This window comes from Callospermophilus lateralis, chromosome 8 (assembly GCF_048772815.1).
Source record: "Callospermophilus lateralis isolate mCalLat2 chromosome 8, mCalLat2.hap1, whole genome shotgun sequence".
NCBI classification, from domain to species: domain Eukaryota; kingdom Metazoa; phylum Chordata; class Mammalia; order Rodentia; family Sciuridae; genus Callospermophilus; species Callospermophilus lateralis.
The window spans coordinates 32,447,313-32,464,024 of record NC_135312.1 but is presented as its reverse complement, the minus strand read 5'-3'; the positions used below and the strand labels follow the sequence as shown (position 1 = coordinate 32,464,024).

Here is a 16,712-nt window from a genome sequence, read left to right as displayed (position 1 = left end):
ACTACTTGATTGTGATACATCTGTACTTGTGATACATCTTACTATTTTCAGTTTACCATCCCTTTTTCTTTGCTTTTATTTATACTTCGACTTTTGCCATTTGTTAGATTGATCAAATTTTCAATATCTTCCACCCACTCTATCCCCACAGTTGCTGGTTGGAATTTATAAGATTATATTTCTACTATTTAATTGAACATATTTTCTAAGCAACTACATAGTTATTCAGTATCTCTACCTTTCTCTGAAATAAGAAAAAAAAAAAAAACTTTACCACTGAACACTTCTTTCATCTTGGGGGGTAGTTATATAGAGGCAGAATGCCTTAATTTATTTATTTTTATGAGGTGCCCCAGCCCCGCCTTACTACTCTGGATTAAAATTTTGGTATTTAATATTAAAAGAACATTTATTATTTCTATTATCAATACTTAACCTTTTCAACACATTTTATCCATTTCTTATTCTTCATTGTTTCTTTTATATTTCATACCTTCTTTTTCCCCCTGGATTTATTCCACCTCTTAAAGATATATATACTTTAATAGTTTTCTAATGTGTGTGGGTTGGTCAGTAACATTCATCTTTATATGTGTGATAACATGTTGATTTTGCCTTCACTCTAGAATGATTATTTAGATCATTATAAAATTCTATGATAGCATTCATTTTTCCTCTCTTTCATGGATAATACTCCAAATCATTTCCCCTCTTTTGTTTGCTGCACACTGTTGCACATAAAAAGTCTACTTGAAAAGAGCAACAACTGGGGGAAAAAAGAGCAACAACTATACTCACAGCATTCTCAACTCTACTCTTTGGCAGCTTTTGTTTCTTGTTTGGGTTTTTAAGTTGTGATTATTCTACAAGGTGCCTAATGTGCATTTCTTTTTACTTATCCTGCTTAATATTCAAAACATACTTTTGTCCAGGCATGGGAGTGCATGCCTGTAATCTCAGTGACTTGAGAAGCCAAGCCAGGAGCATCACAAGTTTGAGGCCAGCCTCAGCAACTTAGTGACACCCTAAGCAACTCAGTGAGACCCTGTTTAAAAGTAAATAAATATAATGAAAAAATAAAAAGGGCTGGGGATGTAGCTTAGGATAAACTGCCTCTGGGTTCAATGCCACTACCAAAAAAAAATACACATGCGTATGTATGTGTTTATATAGATATATTCGCATACACACGTACACTTTTGATTAAGGATTTGTTATTCCCAAATTCACAAAAATTTTCATCCATTTTCTCCTACCAATTCTTATTCTTTCTCTGAAATGCCTATTAAATATAAACTAGAGTTTCATGCTTTTTTTTGGTAGATGGACAGAATGCTTTGTATATTTTTATGTGGTACTGAGGACTAAACCCAGTGCCTCACACATGCTAGGCAAGTACTCTACCACTGAACCATAATCCCAGTCCCTCTGCTTCTTAAGTGCTCTTATTTTTTTGAAAATCTTTCTGCTTTTCCCTGCACCTTCAAGTGAATTTTAATTTACTAATTCTCCTATTGACAATAACTATTTAATCCACTTATTTTTTATTCATTAACTATATTTTCATTCCTAAGATTTATAGCTGTCTCTTATTCATATTTATTTGTTCTGGTTTTATTTTGACTAGTTGGTGTATTCATTCTTTTTAATGAATGAGTCCTTCATTTATACTGAGGATATTAAACTTATTTTAAAGCAATTCAGGCCATTATTTTTTATTTTTTAAAATATTTATTTCTTAGTTGGACACAATACCTTTATCTTATTTATTTTTATGTGGTGCTGAGGATCGAACCCAGGGCCTCGCACTTGCAAGGCTAGCGCTCTGCCGCTGAGCCACAACCCCAGCCCGCCATTTTTTAAAACAATTTTTTTAGTTGTAGATACAAACAATACCTTTATTTATTTATTTCTATGTGGTGCTGAGGATTGAACCCAGTGCTAGGCGAGAGTGCTCTACCACAGAGCTACAGCCCCAGCCCCTGCTTATTATTTTATTTCATTGAGAATTAGTATATATCTGTTCACCCCTTCTTCATGCTGTCAAACTCAGAACTCAATCTGATCTCTCTCTCTAGAACCAGATCACATATCGCCTGTTTGAAAGTTTTACCCCTGGGCTGGGCCGGCAGTGGATAGGAAGGTAGCTCTGTACTAGAGCACTTGATAAGCATGTGTGAGACCTTGGGTTCAATCCCCAGTGCTGGGGGATGTCCTATTCTTCAATTCAGTCTCCATTCCAGCAAATAGCAGGTTTCAGTTAACAGTCTTCTTTCTTCCTCCCTAGACCTGTATCTTCTTATGACACAGCCTCTGTGGTAGCAAATGGAATAGCCTCCTTATGTATAGGGATGCATGGGTAAGTTCAAATAGTATGACTCCGGTACTTGGCTATTCATGAGCACTTGTAGATCCATCACCCTAAACAAACCAAATTCCTAGCTACCACTACCTGCTTACAGACCCAGAGCCCAGATACTTCTGTTCAATTTCTTGGATATAACATGAGGTTTTTGCTGCTGTTTCTTTTTGGCACAGAATATAGCTTCCATTTTCTTTTTTTCTTTTTATATTTTACCTATCACTCTAGTGAGAAATAGGATGCGTGTCTCAAAGCATGTATTCATATTTTCATCAGAAGTTCTACCTATCCACTGACTTACCTTCTTTCAAGACTCATATGAAAGAATTAACAGACTAAGCACGAACAAAGGCAAAACTGAAATAAAAGCAAAAACCTCTTACATGTAATTTTTGGTATATTTCTTGGCAATTATTTTTCAGTAAAATTAATAGGGGAAATGACTGTATGTAATATGTTTCAATTACTAAAGCATGAACAAAAAAATCTTAAAAGGTTTTAACTACTGACTAAATCTTAAGTGGGTTATGATGGCATATTTGGTTAATTAAAATAGGCTTAAGCCTACTTTAAAAACACTTCTACTTTCTTAATAACTAAAGCCCATAACATGGGCTGGGGATGTGGCTCAAGCAGTAGTGCGCTCGTCTGGCATGTGTGCGGCCCGGGTTCGATCCTCAGCACCACTTACCAACAAAGATGTTGTGTCTGCCGATAACTAAATAAATATTTTGAAAAAAATAAATAAATAAAGCCCATAACATCTGACATTGAAGAATTAAATAATTATTATGACTGTTATTGCTATAAAGTTATAAAACTTTAAATAAAACATCTTTCTCTACAGAACCTACTTATCAAGTTTTTAAAAAGTTGTTTTGGGAACAGAGAGCAAGGCAGAGACAAGTAGAGGGAAGAGGTAGAGTAGTTAAGTTTTTAATACATTGGTGTCTGAAAAACTGAAATCTATCATCAAAGGTTTCAGAAAAGTCCTCCTTTTCACAATAATTAACCAAATCACATAAAATTTATAAAATGAGTTGCTCTAAGATGGATACTTCTGAATATTTTTCTCACTGCAAACTGTCTAGATCCTACTAAATATATAGTGTTATGAAGCACAAATAAGAATGTTTTGGTAAATGGCTCAAACACAGGTATGAATACTTATTTTGCATACCACCATCTTAACAAACTCATGCTGTATCACTAGAGTAGAATCTTTATGATTTCAATAACTAACCACATAGTCTATCCACGAATATCTCCAGACATTCGTTTTAAGTTCAAATCCTAACTGTTCGACACATATCTGCTATCATTAGAAAAATTAAAACTAATTTTACTAAAATTTAAAACATCTCAATGCTCCTTAAAAATTTAAGATGCCTTAGCAGGTCTCTGCTTTTTAATGAGCTGTTCCTAACTTTACCATGTGCTTTGAATTATTCAAAAATCAATCTCAAATCCTTAAATATACAAATTATCTTTCAATCAAGCAATTACTTGGTGCCTATGTGATGGCTAACAAGGTCTAATTTTGCCTTAGCAAATCTTGAAAAATAGAACCACAAATATAATCATCAATAAACAATTTACTTCTAATATAAGAAAATAATGTAACATTTTTATTCCAGTAAACAGAGTAAAAAGAAAACTAGTCATGGAGGTCAATTTTAAGGATTCTGTACAGTGGAATCAACACTTAATATTTTTGTCCGAGTCTGTGTTTACCTGAGAAGAGCATTATATTTTACCCCTAATTATATTATTTCATCATCTGTTTCTTCTTTATTCACTATGTTACAACTACTTAATTCTAGAACTTAAGAGACTCATTACATTCTATACTCCTTCTATAATACCCAACTATCAAACAATATTTATCCCAGCAGTTCTGTATTACAAAAGAAAGAAGAAACTGGCTGAAAGTGTACAATTAAACCCAAAGGGAATTTTCCCCTACTACAGTACTTGCCATACAATATCTTTCTGCTCAATTTTCTGCTTTAGAAATAAAGAAAACATAAACTCAGAGTTACTTCATTTGTTGCCATAAAAGAGGTACTCAATAAATATTTCTTGAGTGAATTAATGAACAAATCAATAAACAAAGTACTTTATTTTAATGCTGCATGGCATACTACATACCTGGAACAAAACCTTTTAAAATGCATCACTAATCTAGCAAAAAATAATCCAGAAAAAAGAAAAATGAAATAAAAGCAAAATCTCTACAGAATAAACTACCTTTTCTCCTGGTTTCTACTGAACCTTGTACTCTTTGAGCTTCCATAGTCATCGCTGTAGAAGGAATGCAGAAGACCAGAGAATAAGACTAGGTTCTGCTGAAGATGGGTTGGGGTACTGGGTACAGTGGCACACACCTGTAATCCCAGGGACTCTGGTAGAGTAAGGCAAGAGGATCACAAGTTTGAGGCCAGTCTCAGCAACTTGTGAGGCCCTCAGCAACTTAGCAAGACCAGTCTCAAAACAAAAATTAAAAAGGGCTATGGATAGCTCAGTGGTAAAGCACCCCTGAGTTCCATTTCTGGTACCAAAAAGTAAAAAAATTAAATAAAAACATGAAAGTGGGGGTCAAACAGGAAATACCCGGATATAAAGCTACATACATAATTTAACTGTGAGCCAGAAATAAATAGCACACACAGAAAGCAGTAATAATTAGGCTTATCTGTACTTTGGTGTTAAGTAGTATGGGAGGAAAAAAACAAAAACTCCCCTGAAAATCCTAAGAACAAGTCAATCCTAAACCTTCACATGTGCAGTCTGAATCTGCACCAATAATGGAGTCTAAAAGATCTAAAGCAGAGAATCTAACTTAATATTGTCCCAAGTTGTGTACCCAAAAGCTAACAGAAGCAGAAGCAAAAGTAAACATTCTAGTCAAAGACAGCATCTTCTATCCAGGTAAAGATCAAATATTGTTTCAAAATAAAATAACTGCATGGAAAATAAGCAAATCACAGTTAAGAAACAGATACAAAATGAAAGCAAGATAGAGGGGAAAATGACAATATAGTGAGAATCAGAATTTTACATAGCAATTTTCAGTCACATTTGATAAAGTAATAAAAAGAGAAACTTGAAAATACACACAAGGAATGACAGATCAAGCAAGGTGAAAAACTTTTTTTGTAGAAATGAAATACATAGTCATTGAAATTGGAAACCTAATATACATAAATAACCAGTAGATTAGAGGCAACTAAAGAGGAAATGAGCCTGGCACAATAGCACCCCGTAATCCCAGCAGCTCGAGAGGCTAAGGCAGGAGGATCAAGAGTTCAAAGCCAGTCTCAGCAACTTAGCAAGGCACTCAGCAACTCAATGAGACCCTGTCCCCAATAAAAATATTATAAAAAGGGCTGAGGATGTGGCTCAGGGGTTAAGCACCTATGGGATCAATTCCCAGTGCCAAAAAAAAAAAAAAAGAGGAAATTAGTGAACTCAGTAGACCTGAGGAAATAATCTAGAATGCAGGCAAAAAGATAAAGAAACAGAAAATATGAAGAGAGAATTTAGAGACATAAAAAACAAAGTATAAAAATCTAACTTTTTTTTTTCTTTTGCAGTACTGGGGTTTAAACCAAGTACCACTACTATTGAGCCATATCCCTAGTCCCTTTTGTTTTAAAACAGGGTCTTGTTAAGTTGCCCAGGTTGGCCTCAAACTTGTGATCCTCCTGCCTCAACCTCCCCAATCACTGGGATTACGTGTGTTGTTCCACTGTACCTGCTCCAGAAAATCTAACATATTGCATAATTGCAATTCCAGAGAAAGATAATAGAGAAGTAGTAAGAAATAATATCTGTCAAAACTTGTAGAAAGTGTACAGTTTATGTGCCTACTTCAGAAAAGGAAGGCTCATTACTAATAAGCAAAATATTTTACTGTTAATAAAAGAATGAAAGAATAAACCTAAAGCAAGCAAAAATGAGGCTATAACTAAAGAGTAGAAATCATGAAATAAAAAATAAATATGAGGGGCTGGGGTTGTGGCTCAGTGGTGGTGTGCTTGCCTTATATGCATGGGGCACTGAGTTTGATCCTCAGTACTACATAAATAAATAAATGAATAAATAAAAGTATTGTGTACTACAACTAAAAAAATTATAAAAAGAAATAAATATACAATGTGATGGTTCAGAGTAAAAAATTAATATTTGAAAAATAATAAAAAGGGCTGGGGTTGTGGCTCAGAGGTAGAGCGCTCGCCTAGCACGCGTGAGGCACTGGGTTCGATCCTTAGCTCCACATAAAGTAAAATGAAGACACTGTATCCACCTATAACTAAAAACTAAATATTTAAAAAAAAGAAAAATAATTAAAAAAAAGCTTTGACACAATTTATTTAAAAATAAGATAGATATTGGAAATGAAAAAAGAATTATCTGTGCAACTGAGAATGAACAGAATATTATGAGCTTTATGCCAATATATTAAAAATTTAGTTTAAATGTAAAAATTCCTAGAAAAAATATAACTTACCAAAACTGAATCAAAAAGAAATAGAAAAACTAAAGAAATTAAAGCACCAGTTTAATAGATCCCACAAAGAAAATACAAGTCAGGCTACTTTTACAAACTCTATCAGATATTCAAGGAGCATATAATTTTACACAAAGCATACAGGAAAAAAAAAAGATCTAAAAGTTTATACATACCTGTTTCATCTAATGATGGTACTTTTTCCACTCTGAGAGTTTGTGATCCCTGTCCTTCTTTCTGAACATTTGTAGAGTACAACTTTACTTGACTCAGTACACAAATATGTGGGTGACTATAGGGAACCATGTATGCAAAACTTCCAGCTGTCACTACATTCCGCCATTCTAAAAGAAAAAATATATTTTAATTTCAAACCAACTCCTAGATGCACAATAACAATCTGCCTTCACTGGAGGTATCTCCCTAAGTATAGAGGAACATTTTGTAAAGAAAAAATACATTTAAAATTTTTTTTCTCTAATTTGTAAATTTATGTGGCAACTTAAAAAACACTTAAAGGCAAAACATTCATATTTGGGTATTCTGAAAAAAGTATCTATCTAGACAGATACTCTTTGTTTTGTATGCTAGTTGCATATTTTTAAAAAAGTTGGCATAAATAGTAAGAAAAATAGCATGGTACTGGCACCAAAACAGACTGGTAGACCAATGGTACAGAACAGAGGACACAGAGACTAACCCACAAAATTACAATTATCTTACATTAGACAAAGGTGCCAAAAACATGCATTGGAAAAAAGATAGCCTCTCCAACAAATGGTGCTGGGAAAACTGGAAATCCATATGCAACAAAATGAAATTAAACCCCTATCTCTCACCATGCACAAAATTCAACTCAAAATGGATCAAGGACTTAGGAATAAAACCAGAGACCCTGCCTCTAATAGAAGAAAAAGTAGCCCTAACCTCCATTATGTGGGATCAGGCCCCAACTTCCTTAATAAGACTCTGATAGTGCAAGAATTAAAATCAAGAATCAATAAATGGGACAGATTCAAACTAAAAAGTTTCTTCTCAGCAAAAGAAACAATCTGTGAAGTAAATAGAGAGCCTACATCTTGGGAGCAAATCTTTACCACTCACACATCAGATAGAGCACTAATCACTAGGATATATAAAGAACTCAAAGTGCTAAACACCAAAAAAACAAATAACCCAATCAATAAATGGGCCAAGGACCCGAACAGATACTTCTCAGAAGATGATATACAATCAATCAACAAATATATGAAAAAATGTTTATCATCACTAGCAATCAGAGAAGAGCAAATCAAAACTATTCTAAGATTTCATCTCACTCCAGTCAGAATGACAGCTATTATGAATACAAACAACAATAAGTGTTGGCAAGGATGTGGGGGAAAAGGTACACTCTCATACATTGCTGGTGGGACTGAAATTTGGTGCAGCCAATACAGAAAGCAGCATGGAGATTTCTTGGAAAATTGGGAATGGAACCACCATTTGACCCAGCTATCCCTCTCCTCAGACTATACCCGAAGGACTTAAAAATAACATACTACTACAGGGACACAGCCACATCAATGTTTATAGCTGCACAATTCACAATAGCTAAACTGTGGAACCTACCTAGATGCCCTTCAATAGATGAATGGATAAAAAAAAATGTGGCATATATACACAATGGAATATTACTCAGCAATAAAAGAGAAAAAAATCATGGCATTTGCAGGTAAATGGATGGAGTTGGAGAAGATAATGCTAAGTGAAGTTAGCCAATCCCCCAAAACCAAATGCCGAATGTTTTCTCTGATATAAGGAGGCTGATTCATAGCTGGGTAAGGAAGGGAAGCATGGGAGAAATAGACGAACTCTAGAGAGGGTAGAGGGGTGGGAGAGGGAGGGAGGGGGCATAGGGTTGGAAATGATGGTGGAATGTGATGGATATTATTATCATGTATGAAGACATGAATTGGTGTCAATACATTTTGTATACAACCAGAGATATGAAAAATTGTGCTCTATATATGTAATAGGAATTGTTATGCATTCTGCTGTCATATATGAATAATTTTTTTAAGTTGGCATATTTTTCAAAATAGAAGACTCCATGGAGGCGGTAGGGTGTTAGGAGGGCTTTCTACTCAAAATTATTCCCTGCCCTCTTTTCACTTGCTGGAGATTCACTAATGTAATTATAATGACATTAATTAATTATAAATATTAATTAATTCATATTGTCACTTATTTCTAATCAGATAATTAGATCAACATTTGGTGAGATGTCTCTATATATGGATATTTTAATTGAGGAAAGAATAAGAAGACTAATTATGAAGTACTTCAGTTGTTGCATCTGGGTTGACCGTGGGCTTTGCAGGACTAAAGGAGAATTTAGTCCACTTTGCACTAAAGTAATAGAAAAGCAATGTCTTTACATTCTGGTGACTCTCTTTTTTATTATGAGTACTTAGAATTCCCCTTTTAGAAAGAACTCAAAAATTCTGTCTAGACACAATTCATATTCTTTGAAGTTTTAGATGAAATCATATTATAGATAATCTAGTTTTTCTAAGTGAAGGGTTGAGCAGTTCAGAACTGAAATTTTCTAACTTAATAATAATCATGCAAAAATCTTAATTCATGTATGTGTGTATGCAAATACATACCTTCTGAAATAAGGAAAAACCTTTTCTTAAAAGTACAGAGAATACATCAGAAATACAGTTTATTGTGAATGCTGAAGATAATTTAAAGAGCACAAAGGACATAAGGCAACATTATTCACTCAAGTTTTAGGCTTGGAATTTATTTTCTTGGAAAATATATTCCACAATGGCACTTTCACTTATTTGGCAAATTGCTGGAGGTCCAGTATATTTTTAGCCATTTGCATCTATTTCCTAAATGCTGAGTAGACAAAACATAACTATGGAAGATTCCTGCACAATGTAACCAGTTAGCAAAATTAACTAGTGAAACAAGAGCTAAAGAAGTCCCCCTAAGAAATCCATACTCTAGATAAGCTTCTTCTTCACTGGGGACGCTGGCATTCTGACTTTTCAGTTCTATTTAAAATAACTTTTATAACTGTTCCTCAACAAGGACTATATGGCACCAACACTTTTTCTCATCCATTAATGAAATACTTTTATAGAGTTTGTGCTAAAGTATTTAAAGAGAGATTACTCCACAGCCTAAAAAATCCTTCCTCAGAAGATGACTTTTTTCTTATGACCTGATGCTAGAGTTTTTCAAAATTCATTTTTAAAATATTTTGTTAAAGTCCAAACATACACAAAGATAATAAAAACAGTACAATAAACTTTCACATATTTGTTACCGACTTTCAACAATTATAAACTCATGGGAAATCTTGCCACATGTCTAATTGTACCAATATCTACACACTACCATATTAAACTGAAGCAAATCTCAAACAGCAAATAATATCATTCATAAATACTTTAGTATATATATCTAAGAGGCATATTAAGATGTCTTTTAATTCTCTTTAAAGTTGCAGAATGTCTTTTTTATGGGTGTGGGTGGGGAGGTGGCAGGGATTGAACTCAGGGGCACTTGACCATTGAGCCACATCCCTAGACCTATTTTGCATTTATTTAGAGACAGTGTCTCACTGAGTTGCTTGTCACCTCCCTTTTGCTGAGGCTGGCTTTGAACTTGCAATTCTCCTGTCTCATCCTTCTGAGGTACAGGGATTACAGGCGTGCACCATGGCACCCAGCAGAATCTCTCTCTTTCTTTTTAACTGAACATATTTATGTTGAACCAGTTGTCTTGAATTTTTGTCCTGGTAGTTTCTTAGAATTAGATCCTGCGGACTGAATTCCTAAGGTGGTGTTTAACCTATTTGATATATTTTAATCCATTTCAATCATTATCTGGAGTAATGCTAAAATTGTTCCATTCTTGGCCAGTAGGGGGTCTCTTCAAATCTTTTACCCTATTCTAGTAATCTTAACTTCCTAATGAACTATTCTACTATTTTACCATCAGTAGAAATTCAGGTATCTGCAACTTTAAAGGTATATATTTGGCATCAAGACACAAAACTGATTATATTTTAAAAACTAAACAGGACCGTATATGAGTCAAACAATCAAACAAATGTAGTTAGTAACTAAGCAGCAGCAACAGCAGCAGCAGCAGCAGCAGAACCAACCATTTGTTGTAAGAATTATGAACTAATTAATTCTAGCATGCAGTAATGTAGTAAAAAATACTACCACTATTATTGCCCTTTCTTGTAGGTGACATCTAAAATAAGCTATGCATGGAATATCAGTCCTTAGTTTGGCACTCAGTAGTCTACCAAACTGGACAAGGCCTTTCTTATTGCTGGATATGTAAGGGCTGTTTTTCATCAAGATTGTGGAATATCAGTTCAGTCACAAACATCACTAGTCATTCACAACAATTCTCTGCTTTTATTTTACTGTTATTTCCTCCATAGCTCCTGATGACCACTGCTACTGATCACCAGTTGTCCTCTATTTCCAGTCTGGTTTGTCACCCATCACTTACTCTAGGTTTCAGGGGGAAAAAAAAAAAAATTGGCCTTTGTGTTTAGACTGCAAACAACAACAAAAAGAAATTCCTTTTTTCCCAAAGTGACAATCTATGGTATATGTTGATTCTACAGAAACACTAGCTAAAAACAAAAAGATTGCTTGAAGTTTGAGCTTATTTCTGGCTAATTGCAAGACAAGAATCAAGCTACTGCTTGGAGTTTTGAGCTTATTTCTGGTTAATTTCAAGACAAGAATCAAGCTTGTAGCCTCTTTTCCAGATGTCAGTCTCCTTTCTGAAGAAAACTGGTTCAGTAGTTTTTTACCCAAAATTTTGAAATCACTGACATATAAAAATTAAATAATTATTATAATTATTATTAAAGAGGTTACTAAGTGTGAATTTGAAATACTTACAGAATGCAAAGACTATTCTTCATGGTATTATTTATCATAGAAAAAACAGAAACAACTTAAATGTTCCCTAGCAGAAAAATGATCACATAAGGCAGGCCCCTATATTTTCATTAAAAACTTCTAATAAGAAGGAAAAAAGCATGAGACTAATACACTATGATTTTTGACTACTAAAAATGTGACCAGTAAAATATCATGATTATGCATAATTTTTACTTTATACCTTCTACTATTCTGTACTAAAAAATATCTATAGTAATAAACTAAAAATATAGCCATTGCTAAATTATCTAGAAATTCTTCAAGGTCTTAACATCATCATCATAACTTATAATACAGTCTATGATGTGACTTCTCTAGGACACAGTAAGGAACAGGTCATTTTTTTTTGAGTAAGGAAACAACATGTGATGCTAACAAATTCCCGCACTGCATCTTGGCATGCATCGCTATTATCTTAATTCTTCTTGACATTTAGAAAAACTAAAAACAATAAAAAACATCTACCATTGAGGATTTACCAAGTACTATACATCCTGCTAAAGGCTTTTAACATACTATCAACTTAATTCTCCAAAACATATCTCAAATCTATTTCTCTCATCTTCATTGCTAACCAGCATTGTCCTAACACAACCCTGCTTGCCTCAATAACTTCATAGTCCCCTATCTCCTCTATCCATACTCCACCCTTTCCAATCCATTCTTCACCCAGTAGTCACAGTGTATTTTTATAACACTGCCTTTTGTTTTTAAACTAGTGGCCTAAAAGGGTCTAACAACTCTCAAACTTCATTTCATTCCACCTACCTTATACCCGAGGCACAGCAGATTTCTTTTTGCTCCAGAATAGTACTCATGGTTCCACGTTGCTTTCTGGTCTGCTCACTCCCCTAGATTTTAACCTAGCTTGCTTATTTTCATCTTTCACGAAATGAAAAGGCCAAGGCCAGCACTAACAAAATGGCCCCTCGTGGTTACTTTCTAGTCCAAAACTCTGCTTTTTTTCTTTTACAGCAGTTTAGACTTCATATTTTGGCTATCTGACCAATAAAGATGGAAACTGTCTTGCTCAGGACTAATACTACCTATAAAAACAATGCCTAACATCTCTCTGCAGAATGATCCCCACTCAACAAATACCCTATGAGGTACATACTAGCCAATAAGTAGTAAATTCTTCAAAGGTATATGTCTATATTTTTCAGTGTTTGGAGCATTTGTACATTCCTATCGGCCGATAAAATTTCTTTATTGATTTATTATTTCCTTTGACCATTTTTCTACTGGAATGTTCACAAGTTTCTTTTATTTTCTTTCTTATTTTTTTTTTCTTTCTTTTTTTTTTGGGGGGGGGGTACCAGGGATTAAACTCAGGAGTGCTTATTCCTAATTTTGAGACAGGGTCTTGCTGTGTTGCTGAGGATCGCTTTGAGCTTATGATCCTCCAGCCTCAGCCTCCCACGCAGCTGGGATTAAAAGTATGCACCACCATGCTCGGCTGTAAAAATTCTTATAAATTAGGGATATTGACTCAAGAATACACTATCCAATAGTCTCTGTGTATTGAGCATTTGAAGTGTGGGTTAATCTAAACTGAGAATTGTTGGAAGTGTAAAATACTGGATTCTGAAGACTTAATAAAGAAAGAAAATGTAAAACAGCTTAATAATTGAGAGAGAAGGGGGCTAAAAATGCTTCTGAATGTGTAAAGTATACACAGAACCCTTTAAACAGCTGACTTAATTTTCAAACTCAGAGTAGTGACATCAAGTTATTGAAGAAAACTGGAGTTTCCATTCTCTGTAACTCATGATTCAGATACTTTATAAAGTTTATAAAGGCTTCAATTGCCCTTTGATTTCCTGCAATCTCCCATGCCTGATATGAGAACTGCCCCCTATAACTCAATTTTAAAAATGATTGCATGGTTGAAATGTTTTGAACATACTGGGAAATTTTATTAATTTAATTTATATTTACATTTTTAAATGTGGCTACCAGACAATTCAGAATGGGGTTCTCATTGTTTTTATATAGGAAAGCTCTTGAATACTATTTTGCCTTTAAAGGAATGCCTCATCTTTTTTTTTCAAATCAAGCAACTGTTTTCCTCAAGGTTTCCTCCTCTCTTTATACTCTGCCTCAGCAACATAGGCACATAGGCACTTTTGAAGCAAAAATTGACTTTGTAAAACATCTGGATCCCTTCATCCCAACCAAAAAAAAAAGGTTCTTCAAATAGTCTTTTCTTCTCACAGGCATCCAGTTCAAATAGTATTTTTTCCCAGTGTTTTTTTTTTTTAATACTTTTACTTATTTATTTTTTATTTATTTATTTTTATATGGTGCTGAGGATTGAACCCAGTGCCTCACATATGTGAGGCAATCACTCTGTCCCTGTGCCACAATCGCAGCCCATGGTTTTTAAATTTTATTATGATTATGGTTCCCTTTTAAAAAGTGTTTCAGTATTGAACTAAATTCCCACAAACATGGTTATATTTAAAACCCAGTGTTTTCAACCCACTTTAATTGTTGTAGTACTAAACATTTCAAAGAACTTTGCAAAGTCATCCTGACTAGTTAGAGTGGTAATTATTATCTATGTTTCACAGATGGATGAGACAAAGAGTGTACATAGTTTCCAGCTAAAGAGAACAGGGATTTCAAATTACACTATTTCAATATTTTACCAACACTAAGTTTAGATTAAATTTAACAACCAATAAATGTAATTTCATTGTAAAATGCCAAACTGTTTGATTAATAGAAACAATTACTTGAGGATTTCTGGAGTATAGTATATAACCAGATGATTCATTATGTTCATTAGCGAGTCAGGTATACTGTCACTATAAAAAAACTCAATAGTCACACTTTTCTATCACTAACAAAATGCACCAAGAACTATACTGTTAAAATAAATCTGTTTACTATTTTAAGAACTTGGGCTGGGGGTGTGGCTCCGGTGGTAGCGCGCTCGCCTGGCATGCTTGCAGCCCAGGTTCGATCCTCAGCACCACATACAAAGAAAGATGTTATGTCGCCGAAAACTGAGAAATAAATATTAAAAAAAAATTCTCTCTCTCTCTTTAAAAAAAAATATTTTAAGAACTAGGTTTTACATTTATTACATTTGTAAGACAAATATATTCTAATTTATTTTCACAGCATAGAACTTAAGCCAATTTACAAACCCAATTACTGCGACTTCCATCTTCTATTGGAAGGTCGCAACATGCTGCACATTGTCAAACATTAATTTTTTGAAAATGTTTTTGTAAATAATCCTTGCATTCCCAAGTATCTGGAGGATTCTATTAGGGACAAATTTAGTTCTATCTTCTCCCTCAGGGTTCCCATCTGTTCCTGATGTCAAGCTATTGCAAAAACAGGGTATGACTGATTGATTACAAGCTCAATGTTCATTTGAAACCTCTCTAACAAATTTAAGTAAGAAAAAAAAAATCTGAACCACCTTTTCCCTCCCCTAGGTTACTATTGCTCCAGGAAACATTTCACCAGTGGGAATGTTAGATGAACTGAGAGCTCTTTTGTTTTGCGGTCCAAAACGGGATTCATTCAATGCCTGTGAGATGCCCTCAAACTTCTTAATCCGTAATGTTGTGTGACATCCCCCACTTTTCTTTTAGGAAATTTAAGAAAACAAGTTGAGAACAGCGAAAGAATATCTCAGTCAAAAGTGCTAAGTGAAGGTGAGTCCGTGAGATCAAAAAGCTCAGGAACTCTGCGGATCCGCCATTTCCGACTGACTAGAGGCTCATCACCCGACACCTCGAAGCGCACGTTAAGGTTTTGTTTATTACAAAGTGGTCAGCTTCTGGGACCGGGCCGGCCGGGGCTGGGGCTGCAGGCGGCACCAGGATCAGGAGTACCTGTCACGTCCGTTGCGGGATGGGCAGGCTGAGCCCTAAAGGCGGAGTCCGGAGAGGAAGGTTCTGGGGTTGGGAAAGGGCAAGGTGATCACTGCCCGGAGTGACGCGCCGAGCCTAAGTCCGGCCCGGCCCGGCCCGGCCCGCGGAACCCAGCGGCCAGCGCGGGACACTCACCCTGGCGGTCGCTGGAGCCACGGGCCGCTGCCGTGCAGCGCAGATGAAGCCGGCAGAAAGAGGACCAGCTACATCGGTAGGCCGCAGCGGCGGCGGCCAAGCCCGGTAACATCCTGGCGGGGCAGAGGCCCCTACTGGGACACCGCCTCCTGCCTCGGCGCCGCCGCCAGCACCAACTGCCTCCATAGACTGGACACCAGCAAACACGGATGCCTGCGCCGCCGAAGGCGGCCTCAAGGACCCGGAAATCGTAATGATATTTAGTGACGCCCGCTTTGGAGACAGCGGAAATGACGTAACGCGCTAAGCGCGAATCGCGAGCCTTCCCTATGTAAACGGCCCGCTCGAGAGGGCGTGGCGGTCGGTGGAAGTGGGTGTTGCCCTGTATTCGGTTCGTACCAGTGCTTTTGCTTGCGCTGGGCTGGAAATCATCCCTTCCCTTGTTTGCGTTTTAGCGCCACGAAAACCGTGAGAGAAGCGACGGCCTTTGGGGACGATGCCTTCTTCTTTCTTTGACTTCTTTTAACTGGGCTTTGTAGCCTGAGCCATGGTGTTGGAAATGGGAGGAAAGGTGAGAAGGAGTCTTCCTCAGTACTTCCCCTAGAAGTCCTCGAACTCAGGGTACTTCGTTCTCCTTGTAACACCGTTGTGTACTCAATATCAAGAAAGTAAGAAGTACGCACTTGGGAATTACTTGCCTAATTTGTGAACCTGAGATTCTCGTCTGTAATATAATAAAATTAGAGATTTTATGTGTTTATGATAATTTGGGATAAACGAAGGTGTGGAAATTTGGAAACAGTCTGGTTCCAAGGAGAAAGAAAGCTGAACAA

The 16,712-nt window shown here is 35.8% G+C and overlaps 1 protein-coding gene across 2 annotated transcripts in view; it reads right to left on the bottom strand.

Moving 5' to 3' along the window:
• Nucleotides 1-16,116, bottom strand: part of Slc30a9 (solute carrier family 30 member 9) — an 89,442-nt gene extending 73,326 nt beyond the window's left edge. For both annotated transcript variants that reach the window (XM_076864588.2, XM_076864589.2), the window contains exons 1-2: nucleotides 15,880-16,116; nucleotides 7,052-7,219 (exon numbers count right to left, since the gene is read on the bottom strand). In XM_076864588.2, the coding sequence (XP_076720703.1) occupies nucleotides 7,052-7,219; nucleotides 15,880-15,991 (280 nt within the window). In that variant the 5' untranslated portion in view covers nucleotides 15,992-16,116. The remainder of the gene's footprint in view (nucleotides 1-7,051; nucleotides 7,220-15,879) is intronic.
• Between the last annotated feature and the right edge of the window lie 596 nt (nucleotides 16,117-16,712).